At 36.5% G+C, this 12,927-nt stretch overlaps 1 protein-coding gene across 13 annotated transcripts in view; it reads right to left on the bottom strand.

Moving 5' to 3' along the window:
* Nucleotides 1–12,927, bottom strand: part of Drp1 (dynamin related protein 1) — a 42,249-nt gene that overhangs the window by 4,024 nt on the left and 25,298 nt on the right. For 8 of the 13 annotated variants that reach the window (XM_045741396.2, XM_045741390.2, XM_045741394.2 and 5 more), the window contains 2 exons: nucleotides 8,283–8,480; nucleotides 684–828 (listed from right to left, as the gene is read on the bottom strand). In XM_045741396.2, the coding sequence (XP_045597352.1) occupies nucleotides 684–828; nucleotides 8,283–8,480 (343 nt within the window). Of the gene's footprint in view, nucleotides 1–683; nucleotides 829–8,004; nucleotides 8,167–8,282; nucleotides 8,481–12,388; nucleotides 12,475–12,927 lie in introns of those variants that run through there. The other 5 variants (XM_045741391.2, XM_069327191.1, XM_069327193.1 and 2 more) reach the window with 3 other exon arrangements.

The raw sequence follows: 12,927 nt of genomic DNA, 5'->3' as shown, positions 1-12,927 counted from the left end.
CGACAATGTCGATTGTCGACGACAACAATCGACTTGAGAATGGTCCAGGACAGACCGAAATGTCGCCGTCCCTTCACCTTCTAGTGTGTGGTCTGGTCAAACTACTTCAGCCATGTTATTGTGACTCATCGCCTGCAAAAATGTTAATTAAAAGTTTCCTATCCTAACCTTACAGAGTAAGCCAGACGATTCAAGCAGAAAACGGGACAGTACGTCACTTTTGTGAGTCAATTTCATTTCAAATTACGTCCATTTTTAGCCAGAGCGCATACGAGCAAAAAGCGATGTTATTTTTAAAAGAACAGGTTGAATCACCAGTAATCTTAACCCACATGGCAAGATATTCACTCTTATATTTTTGGATCTTTCCATAAAAGTGTAAAGGTAATTTAATAACCTGCAACTAATGGACTGCCTATACATTTAATAGACTGTGCTTACACTTGCTAAAGTATTTACTTATATATACAATATCTGGAAAGCTTTGTGTTCTGCAGGAAATTATAAATTAAAATTGCTCTCCAGCTTTTAATGAATATTAAAATTGATTTATTTATATTAAAGTATTTATATAAATACTGTACATTCAAGATACAACCACCTAGCACAATATATTTGTTTTCAAACAATATTTATAAAATATTATATACTAGTACAGTACATGAAAATGCCATTTTACATACCTATAATTTCACAATCCTTAGTTTCTCTATCTGTTAACTTGCGCGTCTGTTGCATCGGCACCTCTGGAAGAAGATTCACTGGCTTCTGTGGAGACAGTATGCTGCCCTCAGGTGGTGGTGGGGGAAGCTGTGGGATCTTCTCAGTCTGTCAATGCACACCATACCACACACGAGGGGGGAAGGGGAATAGGGACTACTGTATTAAGCTGAAGCCACTACAGTGCAACATGCTAGGAGTCTGCCATCCTTGTCAGCAGGATGACAGAATGCCATGCCAGAAACCCAAGACCATTGGTTATTACAGTCATCTCAATCAAAAGCAAGCGCCAGGATGAAAACACAAATGAGGTTGAAGTTCTTGTGTTTCTTCTTAACTTAAAGATACACACGATACAATTTAACAAATTATCTTAAAATTAAAATTACAAGAGCTAACAGTTCATTTTTCACTTTTAAAAGAAAGAGCTACACTTCAAGTTCATCTTTCTTATGGCAAGTTAAAACGCAGAAGCACTGGAAACCAAAAATATTAATGAAACTGAGGATCAGCAAATTGTCCCCTAGCAAACATGGTGTCTTGCCACAGTTCTCCAGCAACAGTGCATACTATTAACTTAAATTGACAACTAATATAGCTTATCATGCTCGAGATAAAATTATTTTAAAATACCTTAAGCACAAATTGCCTGGTCAAACTTTTTCCAACAAAAATGCATTTTACCTATCAATGTGAAATTCTATACAGTATATTCAATCTAAACTTGGAATGCACATAGATGTTTAATGCTGTCACTAAAAAACTTTCACTAACCACCTATTACTTGTACACGCCGTAAAGAGAATATTTATGTCTCATCCCCTTGTATACATTAATTCTCTAAGAGTAAAGCAGTGCTAATGCCCAGTATCTTAAAATTTCAGTAATGAACCACATCACAGCTTCATTTATTAAACGCTGCATAACAATATTACCATGTTAAAAGCAGGATTGGGAAACCTAGGTTCTTTCCCTCTAATATCTCAGCCATTCACTAAGGCTGCATTGTCATAGGGTGGGGCATTGAATAAATAGTAGTGCAATGTTCCAAAAAATAAAGATAGTAAAAAGTCACCAGATCTATTCACCGTACCTTCCACACTGTGTATACTGTATTGCTGTAACACCGTATCTACCACACTACAAATTGAAGCAACACTTCTTTCCCACAACATACAGTACTTTAACATTAAATAGAATGAGCACTGTCTCACACAATGGAAAAATAGTCACAGCAGCACCTTACGGCTTCATTCTGCTACATGTAAAGTGCTACACACGAGATTTTATTTCAAAATGTCAAAAATTCACTTGCTCTTAAAACTGGTTAAATCTAGTTTTATTCCCTTCCACTACTCATATGTCATTTACAATTATTCCCCCTCTTACTCTCACACACACAGTATATATCTTCTTGGCATTCTTCTCCTCCAACTCTCAAATTCACTTGAATTCTCTCTTCACTGCTATCATCTTCCATTTAACTATCATCCATGCATTCATTCAACATGATCAAACAATCTAAATACTGCAGCACATCCTACATAATCTTATGACATACAGTAATACAGGTACTAACTTTATACTCCACTTCCTAACAAATGCATCAGATCATCTATACCATTCTAATTCTTGATCATGCCACAACATACCTCACAGCTGTACAAAAAGCAGGTCTTAGTCCTCCTCCATGCTGCCCTCTAGCCCTACATCTTCCTGGCTTGTCATTCGTGACCAGAACCATCTTTTCATCAGCCACTTTCCTTCCTGACTTACTCTACTCTCAATCTCTACACAAATTCCTATTATGTTAATTTCAGAGCTCATGTATTTAAACTAGTCAAGTCACATAAGACTTACCATTTATGCCTATATCCCACTCCAAGTTTCTTTCTTCATCCACCACCTTTTTTCATTTCCTTGCATACTCAACTAAAATGTTTAACTAATAAGGTATTGTATTGTAAAGGACAGGGAGCCTGATAGGCTTATCGAGATCCCTGGAAGGCCAATCAACTGACCTTTCCCTCCAAGATACAACTCAACAGTTGTCTACTTTATAGTTACAGTATATATGTTTTAAGAGATTATGAACTGAGCAGCATTTGATATGCTCTGGCCTCCAGTCTAGGAGCACCTAATGAGAATTGGTGCACCTAGAAGCTGGATAACACAGTAACCCATTCCAGCTGTCTTATCTTTATATTTATTGTCTTATCTTTACTGTATTCAATTGCAAGAGAAAATAATTGGAGTCTTCTGGTGGAGCATGCTTATGCATTTATATATAATTGTATCCCCACCCTTAAATGCTACATCACCAAAAAGTTCACCTTTTTAACTATTTAATTAGCCTAAATATCATTCTTAAATACAAAATGAAATTAAAGAACCTAACATAACCTCTCCTAGCAATCCTAGTCCTAATATAGCATATTTATACTATACTACTCTCCGGGAGCCGGTCGGCCGAGCGGACAGCACACTGGACTTGTGATCCTGTGGTCCTGGGTTCGATCCCAGGCGCCGGCGAGAAACACTGGGCAGAGTTTCTTTCACCCTATGCCCCTGTTACCTAGCAGTAAAATAGGTACTTGGGTGTTAGTCAGCTGTCACGGGCTGCTTCCTGGGGGTGGAGGCCTGGTCGAGGACCGGGCCGCGGGGACACTAAACAGCCCCGAAATCATCTCAAGATAATCTCAAGATAAGATACTAAGAATAAGTTTAGTTTTTAGCTTTTTCTCAGATTCTATAAAATAAAAAGTACAAATTGTGAACTTTAGATTTATTAAAAAGAAAAAATTAATCTGGTTCATCACTATGCTGGTACTTTCGATTAAACAGTTACTATAAGTACAGTACTATAATTTTAGGAGGATGGGTCAACTTATTCATTCAGTTAAATTTTTTCCATTTCAATTTCAAATGGTAGCACTTACCAGGTCCAGGGGGCATGGTTTCGAAGGTCAGAGGACCTGGTTCAACATTGCATTACAGGACAGGTATATTAAGATAAGTTTTTCTAGGCAGGTGGAAACAGGTTGATTACCTGACAGTGTTTTACGGCATACTCTTTGTGCACTGACTGCGATCGCTTATTGCAACCAAAGGGTTAATGTTTTAGACTGTTCATCTCTTTCATTTCCATGATTCAATTACCATCATCCAATTACCATTAAATTTTTATCTTGTAAAACACAATCTAGTAATAACGCAAACCTTCAGGATATTCCTCTCATTGCTTCTTAATCACAATACTGAACTTAGAAAAAGGGGCGATATCATTATAGTACTACATACAAAATAGTAACGAATTGACAAAATTTACAATTCTTGAAACCTACATCTTCGAAATAAGAGGGCATATATTGAAGCAAAGGACACAAAGGTGTCAAAAAGTATTAGAAAGTTCTCTTTTGCAAGCAGAGTGGTAGATGGTTGGAACAAGTCAAGTGAGAATCCAGTGGATACCAAACTGTCAGTAGTTCCGAGGAGTTATATGACAAAGTACTGGGAAGACAGGACACCTCAAGCATAGTTATCTTCCTGTAACTACACTTGTTTAATTACAATTAATTAAATCCTCATATCCTTCCAATTGTTAAAGTTGTAATGGTTTAGTGCTTTCTTTTTACCTTACCATAGGTAACTAATTAACCCTGTGGCTAAAAAAAGCTGCAGCACTCGTCCCACGACAACTGTTTTACACTACCAGAGCAAGATTCACCAGATACCTTGAAAAACAGTTCCAACGTCTTATAATGTTCGTCCAAACTTCTGACCTTCAGAACAAATTCGGGCCCTGTAGGCTATTCTGTTCGTAAATTAAGCAAGTCCTATATATATATTTTCATACACAAAGCAGTGGTGCATAACCCAGTGTACTAAACCTAGAGAATACCAGTCTTGCCAAGCTCTTGCCACTAAGCAGCAGATTGAAAATACTCTTCAGGAGTACTGTAAACAATAGTGGTCAGCACGTGAAAACATCCGTTTTTCATCTTATCTTGACCACTTATGTTTCTTAAGGTGGTGATTTACTCCCATCTACAGTGCACCCCTTGTTTTCCTCTAAGCTCTACAGCATTACATGCAACAACTTATTCCATTTTTAATAAAAATTGGGAAATATCAAATTATTATTATTATTATTAATTATTATTATATTTTATATATATATATATATATATATATATATATATATATATATATATAATATATATAATATATATAATATATATAATATATATAATATATATAATATATATAGTATATATATATAGTATATATACACTGTATACATATTATATACAGTATAGACCAGAAAAACCAACATTTACCAACTGTATTAAAAGTCCTCATTCAGTTTAGAGAATTACATTCGTGGGTTTTCAAATGGTACAACATTATAGACAAGTTAATATATGTGCTGTATAGTCCCTTGCACACATGCATTTATGTATTTAAGTAATGTATGCATGTGTGTAAATGTATATTAAAAAGTACATGCACCCAAAGTACAGGTAATGCCAAAAGTCCAGGAATTTATAAATTCCATAAATTCAAATACAGTAGTGCATTACTGGAATGGTTTTGGTCTTTGTGTGCTTGAGCTTGTGACAGTGTGATCCCGAGTATTTTGTTACACTGGACATCATGAAGCACTTTATTATAACGTTCATACTTATGGACTAACCATAAGAAATCACAGTCCAGTGTTAATTATTATGGTGTTTCAAAGTGCGAGAACAACTCGCCTACAACTTAAATTACAAAAAAAAAATGTAAATTTGCTAAGACAAATTATAGGGGGTGCTGGTAAAGAATCTGTACAAAGACCATACAGTAGTGTGGTTAATTCTCCCATTATGGTCTAAAGAAGCGGTATGTAACACTTGGATCTTTATGCGAGTGTCTTACCTGTGGCTGGTTTCAAGAGTTCTACTTGTGCTGCTCAGCCAGTGGTCACTATTTTTTAGTGGTACAGTAATTTGATCAATAAAGCCGTTACTGCCAGCAGATCCACATACCATCACAACTTGGTACGTCTATAGCTACTTGCAGAACCTGTTTAATTCCCTGAAGAAATCTTTAATGTTTGTTCCAATAACATTTCTGGTATTTCCTGAAGGTTGAAGATAGCAAGAAACTACAACATGACCTGGACAAACTGAAAGAACAATGATTGCAGTTCTGACAGTAAGGGACTCTGTTCCATTTAAGTGCCAATGAATTAACTGTATATGAAATATTCCATGCAATCATGTTATACTGTGTATACATAATCATATATGATATACATGAATGACATCTGGTCACAATCTGGGAAGAACTATTCCTCCTCTTTGTATTTTATATGGTCCAACAGCCTGTTGGACCAAGCTCTCAAGTCAAGCCCGGCCCTGGGCCAGGCTTGGGGAGTAAAGAACTCCCAGAACACCATCAAGGTTTTTTTTACAGATACAAAAATTGTATCTGAAAATATAATTTTCTTATACAACCAATACAAATTAAGCCTTTTTTGTTTATTTTTACCAGAGGTTAACAAATTTATCAAGAAACAATGATTGTTTTTTAGGATTATGATATTTACTTGCTATAATGTGTGATTTTAAGACAGGAATGTTTGAGTTTCATTTGCAGGCGATGAGTCACAATAACGTGGCTAAGTATGTTGACCAGACCACACACTAGAAGGTGAAGGGACGATGACGTTTCGGTCCATCCTGGACCATTCTCAAGTCGATTTGAGTTTCATTCAAACATCTCTAACCTTTCTTGTGATACAAAAAAACTACCTCTTTAGACAAATTTTCCATATGCAGCCAATTATATTCCCAGGATATTCCCAGTACTGGGAATATCCCATACCATCAGGAAGTGTATGTACAAATTTTGGTGCAGTTCTGCTTATTAGTTTTCAAGATTTTGCTCAAAATCTTACACCATCTTTCCATATCACTGAATGATTTTTAAAACAATTCTCAAATCTGCCACCAAGAATCAACATGGCTCTATATCAATAGGAACCTCCCTATTGGCAAGACATCATCACATTCAAGTCTTGAAAGTTTCAAGATGATACGTAGAAGCATTCTCCGGATATTGCAGTCGCCACAAATTTTGAAAGGAGAAAACCAAAAAAATTGATCGACAAAATGTAAGATATTCCTTATAAAACAATCCCACACAACCTAGTCATTCACTTCACATTGTCTCAATTACTCAAACATGCACCCCTAATTAAGTCCTCACACTAACAAAGAATTCCTCTTACATTAGAAAATGTGTTAGTGTCATGCGAGGCATCAAATGAGGGGCGAGACAAGCCCCTAAACGAAGGTGCAGTTTCCCTGCCAGACAAGGGCATTTTAAGCTCCGGCAGCAGTTATGACAGACTGCAGGTACACATGCAAGAATGACATGTTAATGAGAAGTTATTCTGTCAACAACATTTAAGTACACGGTACTGTATATTCTCAGGTTGTGGAATATAATTCACGAGTAAATTGAGTTTCTAAACATCTTTAAGGTTGGCCATGGGGACAAAATCTTTTGATGGAATTAGTCGAATGACAGTTTCATAAAGTTCACAAACGAAAGCTCAAGTATGCCAGTAGCTGAACAGACTATAATGATTTACTTAGAACCAGGCTTTATAAATTCTGATGGAATACTCAAGACAGACAAGTGATCTGTGACTGATCAATCTCAAGAACATAAGCATACTGTAGATAATTTATTTGGAACAGGAGCTAATACAATATGATGAGTGCTCTGGAAGCATAAGCCACCAAGCCATTTACTATGTTAAAAAACTATTTAAGTATATCACTTAAATTCTTTCAGGAAAATATATTTTCTTTAAAATCAAAACAATAAATATGATAATACCGAATGTCCCAACTGAATAGGAAGTTAACTATAGAGGATGTATAATAGCTATGTGAACTATGGAGAATACGACATCCAGTCCTGTGCGGACTGGACGTTAGAATCCCTATCTCGCTTCATGCAGTTCGGAATTCAATTCCCCATCCCATTCTATCCCAAATCCTTATCCTGATCCCTTCCAAGTGCTAAATATTCATAAAGGCTTGGCACTTTCTTTTGATAGTTCCCTTCCCTGTAACAAGCAAAAAATGACAGCAATAGACGTAAGTCTCACCTGAAGAGTGGGATAGAAGTATGGAAGAGTGTGGGGGTGGGGTGGTGGTGACCATTTTAGATATATTGGTATTTAGACCATTTTGGTAGGTATATGTAGGTCGGTAGTTCATGTGTGATCCACAAGGAAGAGATGCCCGAAGAGCTCCACTGAATAATCTAGCACCAACACGTTGGTTACTCGGCCATCAAAGATTCCTTGCATTCTGTTATAAATGTTTCACTGTGTAAACACTAGGTCCAATAATGCTCATGTCTGCTTAGCGAGTGAAGGGGCATCTGCGGGTAGGTAGTGTGTGTCATGATGTGAGTGGGTGGTGTGTTTGTGTGTCCGATGCGGGTTTAATGCCGCAGTAACAAGTGAGGAATGATAGGAATAGATTTAATAGTCTCACCTGATGAGTGGGTGTCATATTAGGCGAGTTTTCCTGTGACTGTTCTTTGCTTGGTCCAGTTGTTTCTGGTCTGGGTCCGGCAATGAGGGACGAAAACCAGTTCTGGCTATTTGCCTGATCCTTGTTGTTAACATTTGATGCAAGATCAACATTAGCTGGGCGAACAAGTGGTGGGTCAGCAATATATCGAGGTATATTCTGTGTGAAAATGAACATATGGACTTAGTTCCATAATATTTGATTGTCTTCAAGTGGGTCTTTAGAATAATAATAAAGTAATAATAATAATAATAAACTACCTTCAAGAATAATGTAAGTAATTAATGTTTAGTAACTACTAATACAAATAACATACAAAATTAAAAAAATTGCTAAAGTAGTTTTTAAAATACAATACAGTACACACTTACCCTTAAAACCTAAGCCAATCTTGAGTCTGTTATCATTTATACTGTATCTACATTTAAACATGGTACGCTTCAGTTAGTCGGCCAATAAGTAAAGCTTTAAATTAAATGATTAACCGTTTGTGGTTTAAAGGATAAGAGCTCAAGCTCCTTGCGTGTCTCCAGACGTGTTCCATTTATTGTAACTGAAGGCACCCATACCTGTGTGTGCACACATTCCTTCCTCCTGGCTACCACCTTCCAAACTCAAGCTTTCAAAACACAGCAACTACTTTAACTGTATACCAAACTGGGTGTCTATTTATTACCTATCTGTCTCCCTCTCCCCTGGCTCAACAATGTAGCATTTATATGAAATCAAATCAATCATCTCAAGATATATGCATTTAATTCCAAATTATGTTTTTTTAACTCTTACTTTTGCAGAACATCTAATATACATTTTCTTTGCACTTAAAATTTGTACTATTTCTACTTTATCCTTTCTTTGTCATGGTATCTTTGCATCTCAGTAAAAATGCTCATGTAGTTTAATGATGCATTGGAACAAAACTTGCACACACTGGAAACTTTCAGAAACAAACATTAGCCTTTGGGGTACTCCATATTAAACTATTTACCCATGGTAACAATTTTCCTCTTATTGTTGTTCTCACTAAAATAAAAATTACAAATATTTTGGATTTTAAAGGTTGTACAACTACATGCTTTACCTGTATTAATTTTTTCTAATAATTTATCATCCTTTTGCTACTCAAGTATTATTTCATTCATCTTCTACCTTCAGGATAAATCTCACTTCAATAATTCATTGTGTGCTTGTGCAGATCTGCTACCAGTCCAAGTATTTTCCAAGTGTAAATTATAAGATATGACTAACACTAAATGTTTAATAAAGAATGCAAGCACTAAAAGATCTTTATACTGTAATGGTTCCAAATTCATGCAATTTACTTTTGTAACAATGTATTCTTTTAAAAGCAGAAAACACGGTAAACTTTGGAAAAACAGCCCTGGAAACAATGTAAGTCAGAATTCTAAAAAGTGAAAATATTTATTATAGCCCCATTTACATTGGGGGGTGAAGAAGCACATTAGCCCTGAAAATTGAGGACCAGTATAGGAAATGAATTCTAAAGGTACAGTATTACAAAAAAAATTAAGGTCTGCTCTACCAACACTGCCTCCCAGCCTTATCTCCTAATTCCCCATGTAACCTTAACTCCAACCGAGTTTCCATCCACCCAACTTCTACTCTAACCTCTTTACCATGCCCAGTATACCATTCTGTACTGCTTGCACCAAGGAAATTAATGCAAGTACAAATTAGAAACTTGCAAAGCCATGTTACTATACGCATCCGAGTGTCTTATGTTATTAGGGATGCATTCTTCAGGAAAAAGATTAAAGGCTAACACAGTGAAGGAGATTAACAGGAAATGAGAGTTGAACTTTCCCAACTCTTTATAATTCGTTCTATATCACGTGTGCATATAAAATATTCGTATTAAGAATTTACTCTAATAAGTATACACTATATGCTGGGCATGGCACATCAGAAGGCAGCACAGCTGAAATTTATGAAGAGGAGGCAGCATCCTCCTCAAACCAGGATGGATGATAATAAAGGATGCCAGTCTGAATGACCAACTCCTCAGTTTTCAGCACCAATGCCCAATCTGGATCAAATGTTACCTATTACCCAACATTTTTTCAACCATGAACTGAAACCCCCTTTCTTCAAGAGAAGAACCCCAGACAGGATCCAAAACAATACCTGAACCCAAGGAAAGGAAAGGGATCGGGCAAGAGGTAAAAGCCTCCACAATTAGCACTCTTAACTTTCTGAAGGGATGGCCTCCAAAAAGTCCCAAAAAGCCCAAGGGACAAACCACATGAGAGACCAAGTTGTGATACCACTCTCACATCCCCAAGGAATCCTCACTCAACCAAGAGGACACTGACCCAATACCTCAGAAACTGGAAAAGTATCAAGCTGAGACCATTAAGAAATCCATCATTGGTGGAGGAATGAAAAAAGCACGAATAGATACCAACCAGACAGACAACCCGTCTCGGTAGCCAAACCAGACAAGGTCTTGATTCAGCACTAATCTACATAAAGTATCCAAATCCTACTCATAAGTAGGTGCTATTATGTCAGTGGTGCAACACCAGATGAGATCTCGGCTCACACCAGGGGTTCCCTCTGGCCACCTCGCTCACATGTCTGTCATCTAGAAAAAGGCATTTCGTTGCACTTAGCACTATTTTTGGGCTGGTTCTCAATGGCTCCCCATTTTAAACTGCCAATGGCAGTCACCTTGTGTTGGTTCTGAGGATCAATGTCCCAACGGCCCAGTCTCTGAACAGGCCGTTGAATTATTGGAGAAGACAAAGTAATATTTAGTAATTGTTTAGGGATAAGATTAACATTGAAAATTTATAGAATTGAACAAACAAGATTGTTGCAACTCAAGTGAGGCCTAAAATTAACACCAGAATAATAAGAATGTTCATCAAAAGCCGATACTGTACACCACAACCTTGAGAATACAGTACTAACAGGGGTCAGCCCAGATCATTTCTAAACAAACAACAAGACTGCAGTATGGAACACCAATCAAACCTATTTACATATTATGCAATATGTAAATAGTGTTTTAATATGTAAAACTATGTAAATAGGGCTTTACCAGTGTCTTAATTCTACTTGGCCATCTTCCTGCAGTTTGGGCGTGCTGTTTAACATAATGTACTGGTTGTGCAAGCATCTACAGTACACAGTACAAACAGTAATACTGTACATAAAATAATCTTCACATTTCCTCAAACAGAATCAAGAATGTAGATGAAGGCAAGAAGACGTTTTATATGGATGTTTTACATAGTACACCAAGCATCTTTTTCTTCCTAATTAAATTTTTTTTATTTTCGAGTAACTAATCTTGTAGTTATTATTTTGCATTTACTTTATGTATGTTCAACAATTAGTTTAATATTACTTTTTTTCATTATTGTATTTAGTTTTACAATGCTAATACAATTAAACTCATCACTAGATACAAATTTCTTATTAGAAATCATTAGTATAAAATTCTCCAGAACAATCAGAATGGTTTGGAGAGGCAAAGTAAGATAATCATAAGCAATGGTGACAGTGAATGGCAGACTTGGCAAGCAGGTAACACAAATGCTACAGATGGAATGGCAATTTCCAGATCTTAGGATGACATCCATTTTTACCACTTTCCTTGTAGAGAAACACACCAAGTTTATTCGTATATATTTGCAGATAACACTTCACTATTAAGGGCATTTATCAAGTGAAAAACCAAATATGTTATCCTACACCGCTACAAGCAGCAGGTTGCCTGTACCCGACCTTTTAGTGCCTTGGACTTTTAGAAGTCAGTGGAAAATACAGAAAAGTACTGGTAATGGAATTTGCAGTATGATGGGAATCAATGTGATACCATAATGTCAGGCTAAGATTGTAATGTACAGTGGAAGAGGCACATACAGGATTGTTAAGGCAACTGTACATTAGGACTTTGAAGGGCAAGAGATGTAGCCCAGGAAAGCATTGAGCTACGGGAATTCTTAGTATGCAAGCTTATTACCATATGGGAAATACTGTAAAGGGAAACAGTCAAGAGACTGCCCAATCACTGTTTATCAACACATGATATACATTACCTATTGTTCCTTCATGCATCAGACGAGCCATGACCGTGCTACACAATTAGCGGGGTGAAATTAGCACTATACAAGGATCTAATATACTGTGGAAGAGAAGACTCATACAACAAAAGATTAGCAGCATGAAACTGTTTGGCCAAGAAGGAAGAAGCATAAAGGTAATCGGCTAAAGATTATACAGTATACCGACAGAAAGAACACGCAAGACCCCCAGCATAAGATTGTGTGTATTGGTACTGTAACAGGGAGAAGAGACTAGTTGAGATCATTGTAAAAAGAAACACAGGAACACAAATTTTAATTGGATTAATAGAACACTTTCTAGAAATTAATGAGGTATCCAAACTAAAACTTATAAATCAGCAAGTCTTCAGATAGAACCAATGGAAACCTGTTTGTAAAATGTCAGCCTACAATTTTTGTCACCCATAAAGTGTATCCATTTATAACTATCTGAATTTGTTTGGTAATCAGATCCAACAATTTACATTTGGTTTACTAGTAGGATTTTTTACCCATTTTGGTCCTGCATTCCA

The sequence above is a fragment of the Procambarus clarkii genome, chromosome 19 (assembly GCF_040958095.1).
Source record: "Procambarus clarkii isolate CNS0578487 chromosome 19, FALCON_Pclarkii_2.0, whole genome shotgun sequence".
NCBI classification, from domain to species: Eukaryota; Metazoa; Arthropoda; class Malacostraca; order Decapoda; family Cambaridae; genus Procambarus; species Procambarus clarkii.
Note: the sequence above shows the minus strand (reverse complement) of the source record. Positions and strands in the feature narration are given on the sequence as shown.